This window comes from Melanotaenia boesemani, chromosome 7 (assembly GCF_017639745.1).
Source record: "Melanotaenia boesemani isolate fMelBoe1 chromosome 7, fMelBoe1.pri, whole genome shotgun sequence".
NCBI classification, from domain to species: Eukaryota; Metazoa; Chordata; class Actinopteri; order Atheriniformes; family Melanotaeniidae; genus Melanotaenia; species Melanotaenia boesemani.
In genome coordinates this window covers 1,997,397-2,014,668 of record NC_055688.1, presented here as the reverse complement: position 1 = coordinate 2,014,668, position 17,272 = coordinate 1,997,397, and the positions used below count along the sequence as shown (strand labels likewise).

The 17,272-nt window shown below is 41.5% G+C and overlaps 1 protein-coding gene across 1 annotated transcript; it reads left to right on the top strand.

Moving 5' to 3' along the window:
• The first annotated feature begins 12,184 nt into the window (after window positions 1-12,184).
• On the top strand, window positions 12,185-13,293 carry LOC121643501. The gene is made up of 2 exons (XM_041990948.1): window positions 12,185-12,303; window positions 12,412-13,293. The coding sequence occupies exons 1-2, from the start codon at window positions 12,226-12,228 to the stop codon at window positions 13,291-13,293; spliced, it is 960 nt and encodes a 319-aa protein (XP_041846882.1). The 5' UTR covers window positions 12,185-12,225.
• The last annotated feature ends 3,979 nt before the right edge of the window (window positions 13,294-17,272 follow it).

Here is a 17,272-nt window from a genome sequence, read left to right as displayed (position 1 = left end):
AATAATGAGCATAAATTTGAAAAATGTGGTATATAATTCCCACTCAAGATATGAAACGTGTTTTGTTAAAGATCATATATAAACAAAAATACCTAAATAAAACTACATACTACTGCAGATATATTTAAAAATAATTAAAATACATTTTTTATTCATAATAAAAACATTGGATGATTCTTTTAATATGATGAAACACTAACATTATCATTTCTTATTGCTGTAAAGCCTATTTATAATGTTCACAGTAAACCCGTATTCACAAAAGATCAGGACACTTTGTAAAATATAAACAAAAACAGAATAAAATTATTTTAAATCTCAACTCATATTCTATTCCCAGTAGAAGATAAGCAACATATCAGATGTTATAACGGAGACTTTTTACCATGTGATGGAAATATGAGCTGATAGTGAATCTGATGCAGCAACACATCTGGAAAAAGTTGGAAAAGGAGCAACAAAAGGTTGGAAAAGTACCTGGTACAAACCAGAAACACCTGGAGGATCATTTGACAACTAATCAGGTTACCTGGTAACAGGTCAGTAACATGACTGGTATAAAAGGAGCATTTCAGAGAGGCAGAGTCTCTCACATGGAAAGATGGACAGAGGTTCACCAACCTGAGACAAACTGGATCTAAAAATTTGGGAACAATTTCAGAAAAATGTTTCTCAATGTAAAATTCTGAAGACTTTGAAGATCCCACCATTTACATTCTATAATATCATTAAAAGATTCAGGAGGAATCTCTGTGTGCATGGGACAAGGCTGGATGCTGGTGATCTTCTGCATTAAAAGCAGACATGATTCTCTGCTGGAAACCACTGCATGGACTCAGGAAGACTTCCAGAAACCACTGTCTGTGAACACAGTTCACCCTGAAATTCACAAATGCAGGTTAAAGCTCCATCATGCAGAGAAGAAGCCAGATGTGAACAGGATCCATAACCAGTTTCTTCCGTCTTCTCTGGACCAAAGCTCATTTAAAACGGTCTGAGGCAAAGTGGAAGCCTGGATGAAGATGTGAACTAGTTTGTGGAAAGCATGGACGGCGTGTCCTGCAGACTAAAGAGGAGAGGGAGCATCCAGCTTGTTATCAGTGGACAGGTGAAAAGCTGCATCTCTGATGGGATGCATTAGTGCCTTAGATTCACAATCATCTCATATTTTCCATGAAATGGTAAAATGACTCAGTTTCATCATCTGATTTGTTGTTTGTGTTCCATTGGGAATAAAATACGAGTTGATGAGATTTTGAAATAATTGTATTTTGCATTTGTTTACATTTTTCACAGGGTGAGGTTGTAAGTTCACTGCTTCTATGGGAATTAAGAAAGGGGCGGCCAGATTTGGTTAATCCAATGCATCTATGCGAGGTTGCTGCCGTTGTCAGAGCAGAGAGGGAAACAAACTTTACTTCATACACCAGCTGGTATGTCAAACGTTACAGGCAGTCATGAAGCAAATATGTCTTCATGATATTTATGTTTTCTGTTCATTTGAGACTGAGCAAGGCTTTTTACACACAGAAATATAAGTGTGGGTCTTTCTGGCTTTCATAACTTACTTTTTACACTGAAAGCAGAATTTAGGAGGAAATCTCAGTCTTTGCTGGGAGCCTTGTTACTGATTACTTTCTCCCCTTCAGCTTAGTGTTAAAATTAGAATAAAAAAAAATGATGAATTCTTCACTAGGTTTTAAAATGTTCTGTTTATATTTCTGGAGATTCTTTCCTGCTCTTATGGACAAAGTAAGACATGGGAGGATGAAAAATTTAGCTTTATTTATCATTTGAAGCTCATTCATGTACAAGCCCTATTCTAACAGCAACAGAGGGAATGTTATTTTATGGTTGATTTCCCCAGTGTGGACAAATTATGACAACAAAGGATAAACATTCTTTATATGTTAAAAAGTAACAGACATGTGAGTCTGCCCTCCTAAACAGGAATGGCATGTGATGGTGGATTTTCCAGCCACTGGGATGTGTTTTCTCTGTTGTAATGGGCAAAAAGCAGGAAGAGAAACATCGTTCAGCTCGCTGATCATCATCTGGACACAGACGTTCACATATTCGAATGGCTGCTGTGAAAACATGAGAGCAGTGTTCTGTAATGACAAGCCGAGGCTCTGCAGCACCAACCACTAACATTTTAACTGGGACACACTGCCATCTACTGGCCAAACTGTGTAGATTCCCCCCAAAAGAAAAGAACATGGAAAAGAGAAAAGAAAAGTGAAATACCAAAAAAAAAAAATCCTCTAATTTTAATTGCCATTTTATTAAGTGGAGTGGATGCATCAATAACTCAAAAATATAAATGCAGCTGGAACGAGGAAGCATTACTTCAGTTCGGGCAGTTTATTCAGGGATATTTGTATTTATGTTTGCATAGTGTGGAAAAGGCTGCCTAAAGGACTGACATTCTGGCCCCTTAAGGGGCGGAGCCTAGACTACTCATGAGCAGCTTGTCAGGCCAGAGTGGAGAGAAAGAGGAGACTACAAGAGGAGTTTTACCGTCCTAAGTTTAGTGTGACGTTCTTTAAGTCTTAGTTTACAGTTTGTTGGTAACCTCACTTGGATATGTGTGCGTGAAATCCAAACCACACAACCAAGACCTCCAGTGTGTATAAGGGACAGACTGTAAAACTCAGTTGGTTTAATAAACCCTGCATAAGTACAGCCGACACATTCTTTGGAGTTCTAACCGGACTCACAACAGGGATTTGAACACTCCAACCAGCACAGCACTGTTACTATCTTTCACATAGAGTTGCGCTAATGTCCCCATTTACATGCAAGATGTCTATTTTTTTTATTTATTTATTATTTTTTATTATTTAATTATTTTATTTTTTTATTATCATTATTATTAATTATTATTTCTGCTAACCAGCAAAAATTCATAATTCTGGTTGGTTTGTGTTGAGTCTGAACACAAACTAGTGTCTTTAACTACTTATTTTCAGACTGTTATATACTATACAGCTATACATTGTATATTTACATATCATTTACATTTAACTGATCATAAAATGTTTACAGAACTCTTAAGGAGAAACTTTCTCCTTAATTTAAAATTTTACAAACATTACTTATTGCGTTTTTATTTTTACATTATTTCTTATGTCTTTAATGTTTTATAATTTCTTGCTGTTGAGTACTTTGGACATCAAACAAATAAAGTTAAACAGAAAACAACCTGGTTTAATAAACATATTTATTATTATTATTATTATTATTATTATTATTATTATTATTATTGTTATAAAGCTCCAGTTCCCCAGTTTCACCTCATTCTTAGGTGCTACTCAGCCAAACTAGAACAGTTAAAGAATTAATTACAGCCCTTAAATGTGACAAAATTCTACTTGAATAATCCCCAAAGAGAAATTAAATAGTTACATCTTCCAGTGTAAGTCATAAACAGTCAAATTCATACATAAAAACAATTTTTAAACTGTAGTAGTAGTTGTAAAAAGTATCATGTATATAGGATATTATTCATCCATCCATCCATTTCTTCCACTTATCTGAGGTCGGGCTGTGGGGGCAACTGCCTAAGCACATTCTCAAGCTTGTCCGGAGGGATCCCGAGGCGTTCCCAGGCCTGTCGAGAGATGTAGTCCGTCCAGCGCGTCCTGGGTCTTCCCCTGGGCCTCCTCCTGGTGGGACGTGGCCAGAACACCTCACCAGGGAGGCGTCCAGGAGGCATCCTAACCAGATGCTCGAGCCACTTCATCTGGCTCCTCTCGATGTGGAAGAGCAGCGACTCTACTCTGAGCCCCTCCCGGATCACTGAGCTTCTCATCTCTAAGGGAGAGCCCGGCCACCCTGCAGAAAAAACACTTGTATTTGCAATTTTGTTCTTTCGGTCACTACCCACAGCTTCAGACCATAGGTGAGGGTAGGAACGTAGATCGACCAGTAAATCAAAAGCTTTGTCTTTTGGTTCAGCTCCTTCTTCACCACGACAGACCGATGCTGAGTCCACATCACTGAAGACGCCACAAAGATTTGCCTTTCAATCTCCCACTCTATGGGTATTTTCCAATCTTTAATCAAGAGCTTAATTGTTTGCTTTGAGAGCAAGACTTCTGGTTTTCCCACTCAAATATCATCTTGCTCTGTCTCAAAACTCTGATCTCACACTCAAAGTCCCCTCTTGCTTTGAAATATATTGTTCTTCCTTTCAAAACTCTGCGCTCAGACTTGGTATCATTCCTTCACACTCAGGCACATTCTCTGCTCTCAAAACTTTTGCTCTTGGATATTTTTCCTCTCTCTTAGGTTGCTGAAAGAGCTGTCTGTCAAATCTCCTCCAGCCAATAGAATACAGGATAAATGAAGACTGAACAAATAGTCATGGCCTTCTTCAGGGTGCGTCTGTTTAACTTTGTACTTCACACAATGGCTCCAGATTAGTTAACAATTGTTTGGTCTTTTTTTTTTTTTTTTTTTTTTGCTTATTCCATCCATCCATTTTCTGCCGCTTATTCGGAGTCGGGTCACGGGGGCACCTGCAAAGTGGGGAAACCCAGACTTCACTCTCTCCGGCCACATTCACCAGCTCATCCAAGGGGATCCCGAGACGTTCCCAGGCCAGCCGTGAGATGTAGTCCGTCCAACGTGTCCTGGGTCTTCCCCGGGGCCTCTTTCCAGTAGGACATGCCCGGAACACGTCACCAGGGAGGCATCCAGGAGGCATCCTAACCAGATGCCCGAGCCACCTCATCTGGCTCCTCTTGATGTGGAGGAGCAGCGACTCTACTCTGAGCCCCTCCTGGATCACCGAGCTTCTCACCCTATCTCTAAAGGAGAGCCTGGCCACCTTGCAGAGAGATCGACCGGTAAATCCAGAGCTTTGCCTTTTGGCTCATCTCTTTCTTCACCATGACAGACCGATGCAGAGTCCGCATCACTGCAGACGCTGCACTGATCCGCTTGTCGATCTCCCGCTCCATCCTTCCCTCACTCGTGAACAAGACCCCGAGATACTTGAACTCCTCCACTTGGGGCAGGACCTCATTGCCGACCTGGAGAAGGCACTCCACCCTATTCTAGCTGAGGACCATGGTCTCGGATTTCAAGGTGCTGATTCTCATCCCAGCCGCTTCACACTCGGCTGCGACGCTCCAGTGAGAGCTGAAGATCACGGCCCGATGAAGCCAACAGAACCACATCCTCCACAAAGAGCAGCGACCTAATTCTGAGGCCACCAAACCGGATCCCCTCAACACCTCGGCTGCGCCCAGAAATTCTGTCCATAAAAGTTATGAACAGAATCAGTGACAGCTTTGGCAGAGTCCAACCCTCACCGGAAACAACTCTGATTTACCGCCAGCGATGTGGACCAAGCTCTGGCACCAGTTATACAGGGACTGGACAGCTCGTACAAGCGGGTCCGGCACTCCATACTCCCAGAGTACCCCCCACAGGAGTCCGCCGGGGACTCTCCACTGGCAGTTTGTTCCACTTGTTTGCAGCATAACAGCTAAATGCTGCTTCTCCATGTTTAGTCTGGACTCTGGTCTGGACCCTGGTCTGGACTAGTTGACCAGAGTCTTTGGATCTAAGAGCTCTGCTAGGTTTATATTCTCTGAACATATCAGATGGATTCTGGGCCTAAACCATTCTGGGATTTGTAAACAATCAGAAGGGTTTTAAAATCTATTCTGTGACTGACTGGAAACCAGTATAAACTGGAAACCAGTGTAAATATTTAAAAACTGGTGTGATGTGTTCAGATCTCTTAGTCCTGGTTAAAACTCTTCTCTTTGCTACCAAACAGAATAATCTCAGTTTTGTCTTCATTTAATTGTAGAAAATTCTCCCTCATCCAGGTGTTTATTTGCTCCAGACACTGACACATTAAGTCTACTGGACTGCACACATCTGGTGACAGAGACACATAAAGTTGTGTATCATCTGCATAACTTTGATAATTAATGCTATAGTTCTGTAATATTTGACCCAAAGGGAGCATATACAAGTTGAACAGAAGAGGTTCAAGGACTGACCCCTGGGGGACTCCACAAGTCATGGCCACTCGCTCGGATTCATAGCTGCCGATCGTAACAAAATAACTCCGGCCTTCTAAATAGGACCTGAACCAGTTAAGGTCTGCTCCAGAAAGTTCAACCCAGTTTAGATAGAGTTAAACTGATGATATAAAAATTCACAATATGCTGCTGATTCCATATTGTGAAGTCAGAATATTAAATGACAAGAAGTTTCCATTTTCTATTATTGCCACGGTTCTGCTGCTTGTCCTTCCCTTTCCTGAGCTTTAGGTGGGGCTGTACTGGTTTCAGTAAGCCTTGGGCGGAGTCCGGTCTGCTCCTGCCTCCGCAGCTGTGTTCCATCAACCCTCATCAAGCCTCCCTTTATGAGGACTGCACGAGCTACCAGACCTCGCCAGATTATCTCACTGTTTCTGTGGTAAAACAGACCGCCACCAGTATTACTTGTGCTTCCACTCTGACCCTGCCTTGCCTTTTTCCTCCCTCCTAGCACTGCCTTGTTGCTCCAGAACTTCAGTCTTCCTCCACCGGTCGCCCGCTTGTTACCTTCACCTACCTGCAGCAGCTACCTTCCCCTCCACTCAGGATTTCCACCTGGATTCAGTAAGCTACCCACTAAAATTGGATAATTGGATATTTTTTTATCCGGACTGCCACTTATCATTCTCCTCTCCTCCCAGAGATCCAGAAACCCCTGACCCTCCCCAGTTCTGACCACTCTGACTCCAGAAAACAATAAAGTTTGTTTTGTTTCTACAGTGTTAACGTCTGCTATTTGGGTCCTGCTTCACCTTATTCAGACGGCTGGACTCAGCCGTGACAATTATATGTTCTGTTTTATTCCTTTATTTTTCCATTGAGCAAAACTGATCAGCTTTTTGTTTTGCAGGATGTTAGGGTTGTTCCAGAGGGGTGTAAACTTACATGGAAAAAGTGAAGACTTGGTTAATTTTAGAAAATCCCACCAAGCCACTAAAGAGGAACTGATATTGATGCTTTTAAAACACTTATGTGTTTTGATGGTTGAGCTGATGAATGGCAGGTCAGAGATAAACACATCCTCACACAATGCTTGCTCTACATCTAACCATGTTTCATCCAGACTGCTAGGTTTAAGCCATTTGGAGATATACTGCAGCTTGTTAGCTAAGAAAACATGATTAAAGTTGAGTAGCTCCAATCCACCTCTATCTTTAGTCTGTTGTAAAGTTTTTAGACTGATATGTGATGGCTTGTTTTTCCATAGAAATTTAGATATATGTGAGCCCAGTGACTTAAACCAGCTGTAGGATGGTTTAGTGGGTGTCACTGAAAACAGGTAGTTTACTTTAGATAGAACCATCATTTTAACTGTGGCAACCCTCCCCATGAGTGATATGGGTAAGCGCCTCCACCGTGAGAGATCATCCTCTATTGATTTAAGTAGCTGGACATAATTTAGCTTTGTTAGTTCTGATAACCTGGGGGAAATGTTTATGCCTAGATATCTAATGTTTCTAGACTGTATTGTAGTATTGGGTGTGTTTTGTAGGTCACAGTTGATGGGCATAATAATAGTCTTAGACCAGTTAATAGAGTAGTCAGATATTGATGAGAATGTGTTAATAAGTGTGATTGTCTGGGGGAGAGACGTCGGTGAGTTCTGGAGAAAGAGTAATACGTCATCAGCATAAAGACTTATCTTATGTTCTTTTTTTTTGGCATGGATTCCTTTAATCTCTTTATTTTGTCTTATGGCAGCAGCTAGGGGTTCAATAAAAATAGCAAAGAGTGATGGAGAGAGTGGGCAGCCCTGTCTGGTTCCTCTCTGCAAACAGAAGCTTGTTTGATTATTGGTCTTCAAACATGCATTTGGGTTGTTATATAATATTTTTATCCAATCTATGAAAGATGACTGAAACCCAAATTTGTTTAACGTTGCAAATAAAAATTTCCAGTTTACTCGGTCAAACGCTTTTTCTGCGTCTAAAGAAATTACTGTGGATTCCAGATTATGTAGAGTAGAATAATCTATGATGTTAATTAATCTACGCATGTTAGTAGAGGAATGTCTACCTTTAATAAAGCCTGTTTGGTCAGGATGTATTATTAGAGGGGTTATTTTTTCTGTTCTTCTGGCCAGAGCTTTGCTGATTATTTTAAGATCTACATTTATTAATGAAATTGGACGGTAACTGGATGGAAGTGTCGGGTCGTTTCCTGGTTTTAATAGTAGAGTAATATTAGCTAGGTTCATATTTGAAGGTGTTTTTTGTTTTTCCTTTTTTTCTAATATCATATTGTAGAAAGTGGGTGCCAGCGTTGTCCAAAATTCTTTCTGATGTTTCTTTCTGGATCTCTGACAGTAGAGATTGTTGTTTTCTCCTTGTTTGTTTTTAATTGATTAGCCAGGAACATCCAGATTTATTTCCATGTTCAAAGTTCTCCAAGCGAAGTCTTTGCTCCAAGAATTGCGTCTGTCTATTATTTCGTTAAATTCAAGTTTAGCTTTCCTTATAGTGTAGCGATTTAGTTCTGAGTTCTAACTCTGAAATTCTAATCCTGACCAGCAAGTGAGTGAAGCCAATTTGAATAAAGAATTCTTTCAGTTATTTATACAACTTAAAACTGTCCCATCATAAACATGTTTCTAATCATTCACAATGCATCAACCCAGGTACGCCTGTGACATCCGTGTCATCAGGCTGCTTCGGGACAGGACCCTGGGCAACAGTCCAGCGCGGCTGGTGAAGCAGCTAAGGGAGAACCATGGGGAGGAGTGGCTCGACAGGTTGAGGTTGAGTTTATGGATAAGCCAAGCCTCTTCTCGGTTGTCTGCCGGGAGCCCCCGGAGCTGATGGACATCAGAAACACATTTAGATTCAACATTTGAAGACAGCGCTTTAAACATCAAAGGATACAACATATATAGTAGAAATAGAAATGCATTTGGTGGTGGGGTCGCATTCTTCATTCAAGAATGCATACCTACAAAAATTAGAGAAGACTTGATGGACTTTGAAATCGAAGTACTTTGGCTACAAATACATCTGCCTCATTTCAAACCGATATTAGTAGGTAGCTGTTACAGACCACCTAGTGTGTACTTGGATAAAATCTTACCCTTATCTCAACCTTATATACATGTGCACTGACTATCGATGAGCTGAATTTAGTTTTAAAAGAAGATTTAAAAGTAGTTGTAAATTGAGTAAAACACAACAAATTTATTTTGAATGTATCTAAAACTTACTGCATGGTAATTGGTTCCCATCACAACATCAGTAAAAGCCCTCAGCTAAAGTTGAAAATGCAGAAGGTATTTATCAACTAAGTGCTAGAGACCAAGCTGCTGGGAGTCGTCATAGATAACAAACTTTCATGTAAGACACATATAAATAAAATTGTTGATAAAATGGGAAGTGGCATCTCTGTCACTAGAAAATGCAGGCCATAATTGTCACTAAAATCAGTTAATTTAACAATACAAGCTTTAATCTTGTCAAATCATGACTATTGCCCAGTGGTTTGGTCGAACGCCTCAGCAGACATGATCAATAACAATGCAAAAAAGAGCAGCTTGCATTGTTCTTGGTTGTGATTCTAGAACAAATGTAGTTAGATCTCAGCTGGTTAATGGTAAGAGATAGATTACTTTATTCATTACTAACATTTACAAAAAATGTATCCACATCAAAATCCCCTCACATTATATACAAAGAACTATGTTTCAGTTCAGAAAGTTCCAGCACAAGACAGCCTGTCAGAGGTTATTTTTCACTGCCAAATATAAATACAAACTATTGTAAAACAAAACAAAACAAAACAGTGATCTACAGAGCTATGTTGGCATGGAACAAAATACTAGTATCAAAGAAATTAAATTGTTAATAAACAAATATCTCTTAAATGGATATATATATATATATATATATATATATATATATATCTATATATATATATGAACATTTAGGCAATCATTATTAAATAAATAATATAAACAATATAAATATTTTAGTTAAATGGGTTATTGGCTAGAGTTATAATTATACAATGACCTGTGAGTGAATGTGTGAGTATGTATTGTTTTGATTATCATTGAGTGTGTAACACGACTACCTTTTATTTTATTTTTTGTGTGTTTCATATTATTTTATTTATTTATTTATTTTAATGCTACATTTGTATGTCTGCTTATAATTAAAATTGTTCTAAGTTTTATGTGTCGGAAGACATGTTCAGGAAGAATAGCTGTAGTTTTGCTGCAGCTATTGGGGGATCCAATTAAAACAATAAACAATCAACAATGCTTAAATAAGTTGTAACAGTTTCTGTGCTACTGCCAGACATTTTGTGTAAAAACATTTTGTGTAAAGAGTTTTTCTATCTCGATTGTTGTCACATCACAGATCACAAAGAAGCTGGCTGGCACCGGCAGGGGCACAGCTCTCTGGCTAACCTCCGTCAGCAACGAGGTCGGCCAGATCCTGAACAGCGTCTTGACTGTGCAAGAGGGGTCGGGACTAAACAGGATGGCGTCGGGCCTGATGGAGCGGTACCGCCAGGCATTTGTGTCACCCCCACTTCTTATGTATGTGGACTGTGGATGCTGTGTGGAAGAGGGGGCCAGCAAGCTGCAGGTGAGGTTTGGGGAATGGTCAGACCTCCACATTCGTCTGGACATCTGGCACTTTATGAGGAGGCTGGCTGTGGGCTGCACCACCGATGCTCATCCCCTCTACCCCACCTTCATGGGCTGCCTCTCTGCCTGCATCTTTGAGTGGGATGCTGGGGATCTTGCTCTTTTGAGGCAGGCGAAGAGAGAACAGCTCAGACTGGAGGGTGTGCCTGGCATCACTGATCTCCTGGTGGACAGGAGAATCAGTAAAAAAGAGCTCAGCCAACACTGCAGACGGAGGACACGGGGTGAGGAGGCCACCACCCGCCTGATTGACCAGCTGCTGCAGGAACTGGGAGGGGCGAATGGAAGGGACCTGATGGGTGTGCCTCTGCTGGACATGGTGCGGATGGAGCACATCTGGAGAGTGCAGAAACGCCATGTCAGGTGCATCCAGGACATCCCAGGTGTGCAGCTGTACACTGAGACAGGCACCACCACCACCAAGGGAGGTATCGTGCTCAGGAAGTACCGCTGTGCCAGAGGGTCCACTTCCCTAGAGTCTTTCCATTGCCATCTGAACAGGTTCATTCCAGGTTAGTGGATTTTATGTGTGTCACTGTACTGAAAGAAACTATAATTCAGAATGGAACAACTGACACAAACATACCTTGGCATGAATATGTTTTCTTAGGAACAAGTGCAAATGCACTTGATTTACAGCTGTACCTCTTGGAAGGCCTGAACAGGTGGAACCAGGACCGGGGAAGTGCAGCAGTAACCAACAGGTCCTCATCTCTCCTGACGTATGCTGGGAATGTAGCTCAGTGTGTAAACACCCTCAGCTCAAAGGTGTTGAGTAGACCGTATCTGCCAGCCTTTAGGCCACCGGCTAAATACACTGGTATGATTATTTTATATCAAGTTGTCTGTAACTAAAGCAAATCACACGCTCACAACACCGAACAAGTTGTCTTTATTTGTTAATGATGTGAGAACTAATAACATGCTGTGTGTCTGTCGGTTATTTTTTACAGGAGAGCTCATCGGGGTTGATTACATGCTGAGCCAGACTGGACAGCCCCTCAACGTGTCCCCCGACTCAGAGGAGACAGACAACATGCTTGAGGAGGTGGGCGAGGGGGAGCAAGAAGAAGACGAGGGTTTTGAGGAAGACCAAGACCTGGAGTTCATCACCGAATCTCTCCTCGACGACCTGAAATTTTCACCCACCTGCCAGCCTGCTGTGCCCTCCACACCTGCTTCTCTCTTCACTGCTCTCACTTTGGACCCTGCCTCCACCTCCTCCTCCTCAGTGGCTGCTCCCAGATTGGACCCTGCCTCCACCTCCTCCTCCTCAGTGGCTGCTCCCAGATTGGACCCTGCCTCCCCCTCCTCCTTCTCCTCCTTCTCCTCATTGACTGGTACCTCCCAGGCTGCTGCCCCACTGCCCCCGCTGGATGTCTCCTCATCTTCCAATGATCCTGGGGTAAATAAAGCCCACAGATGTTTCATTAAATGAATCCACTCTGCCTGCTCACAGTCAGACCTCATTGTTTTTGTTTGGTTTTTCAGGCTGTTGATGAGTCCAGTGTTCCAGGGATGGACAGGGTCGACAGCCTGGCAGAGTATCTGGTTGAACTGAGGAACCAGCCCTCTCTTGCCCTCAACAACCAGCAGGTTAGTAGCATTTATTATTTTGCTTGTATGAAACATGAAATTAATGGAAAAATACTTTCCTGTGCCATGCAGCATTTTAATTATCATCTGATCTGTCGCTCTGTTTAGGTGAGCAACATTGTTGCTCTGTGGCAAAACCTGCTGGAGTTTGACAAGCAGAGGGTGGTGTTTGCTGCCAGACACCAGAGCAGGCTGGATACAGGGAGGTTCAGGTCACCCAAGAAGAAGCAGAAGTTCACGCCGGGAGTAGACAGCCTCAAAAGGCACGCCCTCACCACCACTGCCCCTCTTGCCCAGTGGCCAGATTGCTGCCGCCTGATTGAGTCCATCTTTGTCCGGCTCTGTGACATCCACCGTAGTCCCAAGAAGAGGGGGACAATCACAGTGTCCAGATGGGACCTCATCTTGGAGGACTACAGACAGATCAGGCGGCGCATTCTGGGTAACGGGACAGTGATGCAGCAGACCGCCCTGCAGCTGGTGGATGTCAGTCACACCACCCTTGTGCAGTGGCACAATAAAAGGGTGAAGAGACAGGACACTGCAGTGATGTTGCAGGGGCTCACCCTGCCCAGTCGCTTGTCTGCAGCAGCCGACCCTCTTCCTGCTGCAAACGTGCAGCCTTTATTTGTAGCCCCCCAGCCTGGACCCTCTTACCAGTACCAGTTCCCCAGCAGCACTGTGGGCCAGGCAAAGACGAAAAAAAGGAAAACCTCATCGGAGCCAACCAAGGCATCGGCCAGAGTGAGGCCTCCTCACCAGCGGCAGCTCTTTCCTGCCCCACCTCCTCCCCTTAGCCTTATGTTTCTGACTTTGGGTGTCACCTTACCATCTGCTGGGGTTGCTGCCCTGCTCTTGCCTCTGCTCCTGCTACCCTCCGCAAACAAACCCGCAAAGTATTGCATAATACATGCAATAAATGTGGACAGTTTAGGACAATGGAAACTGGGCACAGCCAATACAAAGGCATTGTGTACTGCCCCTCTGTAGAGACTGTTCCCAAAGAGCAATGGTTGGAGGATATAAAAAAAAACAAAACAATAACTGTCCTCCCCTGACCCTCCCTTTTAAAGGGACAGAGGTAACAGAATGATTGACGGTCTGAATCCCTGACCATAACAGTTTTTGTAAAATAAAAGTTTGGTTGTTACAAAATGGTCACATCGCCCTGTTTTGTTTTTTTTTTCACACGTTTGGAAACAGTGTAATGATGTGAGAATTTTATTTAATAATAATAAATAGTAATAATTTAGCGTGGTTTATATTTATTAAATTAAAATACTTATATAATAATAATAATATAAAATTATAATAAACAATAACATACATATATATATATATATATATATTGTTGTAAATATTTTATTCTTCAGTATCATACTAAGCATTTATCTTATACTTTTACTTTTATCATTTACTTGTAGCAGTTTAATTAAGGATTGTTTTAAGCTGTTTTATGACCTTTGCTGAATGCACAGCATAGTATAGAGAAGAGCAGAGCAGAGAAAAATTTACTAGAGGGAAGCCTTAACATATGTAGCGTAATGCCTCGATATTAACATAAACCTCGGCGGTAGAAATTAATATCAAACCAATTAAAATTATGACTGTGATTTTCCTTGAATTGGGGCACCACTCTTCTGTGTAATAATTGAAAAATCCACGGTCCAGAAGAGAAAACCGTGAGCAGGGTTGCAATAAAATTGATTTTAATTCAGTCTAATTCTCAAATCTGAAGTGGCGGATTCAACGTCTGAAGGGACCTTGATTCCATCCAAAATTAACCACGGAAACGATTCCAACTTTCAAAATGTAACAATTTATTATCATCAATAATCAATTAACAGCAAGGATAAATCAATGTCAGAAATTATGAAATTATCAACATCGCTTTAGAGACACTGCCGGCCTTCTGTTGCGCCGGGAGGGTAAACCAGCTTAAAAGACCGTAGAAAGAAAGCAACACAATGAAATAAACAAGGGTAAAAAGACAATCAAATTAAATCAGGGATTATAAAGAAATTGATATCTGTATCTTACGCAGTTTGGAATATGGGAAAATAAACTAACTAATGAGTAACCTTTAATCCTAGTCGGAACCTAGCGAAGTAGACGGGAATTTAGGAAGGCAATTTAAAATAGTCAATTGAATTAAAGGAATGACTAAATGAATTTTGGAGTGGAGAGTGAATAAACTCAACGTTTCAAAGACACCAGCTAGACCCAGTTGGAGGCTCTGTTCAGTCTTACTTGGAGCAGGCGGTAGGGCCTACAAGCGGGTTTGATACGGCGTCAAGGTGGAGGTCCCTGAAGTCGTCTGGTACCCGGCAGAAGACAGCCCATCCGCAATGGTTTGGATCAGCTTCCAAGACGAACCGGGTTGATTCCCACGCTCCACTGGCACAGCGGTGGCAATTAGCTGGTGTGGTTCCAGAGGCTTGGAACCGTAATCAGAGCCTTGTTGTTGGAATTGTCCACAATTGAGCGTTATGGGTCAGAACGCTTCTGGCAGAGATTGGCTCTGAAAACTGAACTTTGGGCTGACGTCCCCAAAGTTCTTCTCAAAAAGGGAAAATGATCAAAAATGCAACAAGTTGGAATATCTCTCGCTCTGGATACAAAAGTTGTATATCTTGGTTGCGTAGCAACGGGTTTGGCTGCTTTGAGCAAAAATGATACAAACATCAACGAATAACATGAACAAAAGACAAAACGAAGTTGAACGTTCTAAGACTTATTCCATGGATTTGTTTCTCGTACAGATCTGTTTTAATAGGTACCTATTATTTTCTCTTTCTTCTCTTAACTTCTTCTTAACTCATTCTCCTGACTCTAAACTAAAATCTGTGAGTTTCTGGTAATATTCTCCAGCTAAGTCGGGGTTTGGCGTGGTTAGGCCAATCGCAGTGTCGAATATTGGCGCGGTTGAGCTTAATTTACATACAAAGGCCTAGACGCTTAATAACTGTGGATGTAAGAAACTTATTTTCCCATATGCCAGTTCAAACAGAAAGTACACTTATAAAACACATTTCATAAAACAGATGAATATCCTGTTTGAGAGATAAACACACACAACTTCCAGTTATTACAGGCGGTTAATTATCCATGAGATATAAACAGATTTATACCATTTCGTTAATAAAACACAGATATACTTTGGCAATCCGTTACCTGTAAATGAAGTTCACATTTACAATCACACACTATCTGTTCTGTTATGGATATTTATGGATAAAAGTTTCTGTAAACTGTTTTAAAGTTTGGTTTGGGATCCCGATAGCAAACCTTCAAACGGCCAGCAGGAGGAGATGTTGATCCGTGGCAAGAATCCCTTGAATTGTAACTTTGTGACCGTACATAGTAGAGAATCCATTCAAAGTTACCATTTGTACTTTCCTAGGATGTGGGATCAATTTAAACATTCATTATTACACAAATTCAATCATTAAAGGCAATTTGAAGACTATAGGTTAAACAGTCCTGTAAGAAAAGGGTTGTTATTTCTGACACTTCTTGACAAAGTCCATCTGTGGAAAGAATGTGGTCTGGCATCTTAAGGTCCATCTCAGGTTGATTTACATGTGCGAATGTCTGGGGAAGAGGGCCTTAAATGTTGTTAATCACCAAAAGGTTTGAGATGTTCCCTGGTACGGTTGACACTAGGCTCTGAATTAACTCAGCTTAAGAGCGTTTCTTCTTTTTGAAGTTAATGAGTTAGAGTTTTCAGGTCGGATGGCCAATCAAGTCTCCTCTGAATGCAAAGTTCCTGTAGACTGGGAACTCAGTGTTAGGTCAACAATTGTCCATCTGGTGGTGGACAGGAATTTCCTCTGGGTCATAAAACATGTAGATAGGAAGAGCAGACTCTGGGTGATACCAAAGTCTTGGGGCCTAATGCTACACATAGTAGCAGAAAACTACTGGCACAGGGTGAATGGAGAAACACCAGCTGTGTACGTGACTGAGATAGTGCAGGCAGGACAGGAGTGTTTTGCAGATTTCACCTTGACCAGTGGCAGGAGTGAAAAGGAGTAACCCGAAGGAGGAACTGAGAAGACTGAGCAATGCTCTGCAAAAATACACATTCACATGAGATTACATTATCATGCACACACATAGTCACACCACATTGTAACAGTATAAAATGAGGAGGATTCTGAGGACAGGCAGGTCTTTCTAGCTAAACCTGAGGACTCTGCATTTTATGTACTAGAGATCAAGCAGCTAAGGCTAAAGAACTGACCTCCTCTTAAGAGATATGTAACTTTTATTCTTCTGGGAAACAAAGAATTGTCAATTCTACTCAAACTCTCTGGTGTTTATGTCTCCCCATTTCAACTGGATTTTTGAACACAATATCCCTTCTGATTAACACTAGAAAAACCAAAGCTGAGCCATTTGGCGTTTCTACCTTCCATGCCCAGAGGGCAGCCAAATGGCTGGATTAGTTTTAGCTAATATCCTAACTCAGGTGTGAACAACACTATTGTTCTGTAAATGAGATGTTCTGTGAGCAACCCCCCACACGTTGGCCAAGGTGTGGGGGGTTGCTCACTCTCACTCTCTTATTCACCTTCTTGGCTCCCAAATAAGAATGTGCAAGCTCACTGGCAAGCTCCACCAGGAAGTCCACCAGCTTCCCCTGCACAGTGGAGATGCTCAGCACAATATTTCTAAGACCAGTGTATGCACAACCTGTCTAGCAAGCTGCAACGACAAATGATATTTTCACATTATGATCAGAAAATTATTTTACCCTCTTTTTTTTAGCAAGAGATCGACACAGTCTGTCTTTTTCATTCCTTGATGACTTTTATTTCTGATGTACAAGATTTGAACAAGGAATCTTTTCTTATAGATGCAAGAAAGTGTACAAATAAATCAGTGCAGTATGTGGGTGAAGTGATTGACATTTAAAATACTCAGTGCAATGAAGTTACAAAAATTTCACATGTTCCATGATGGT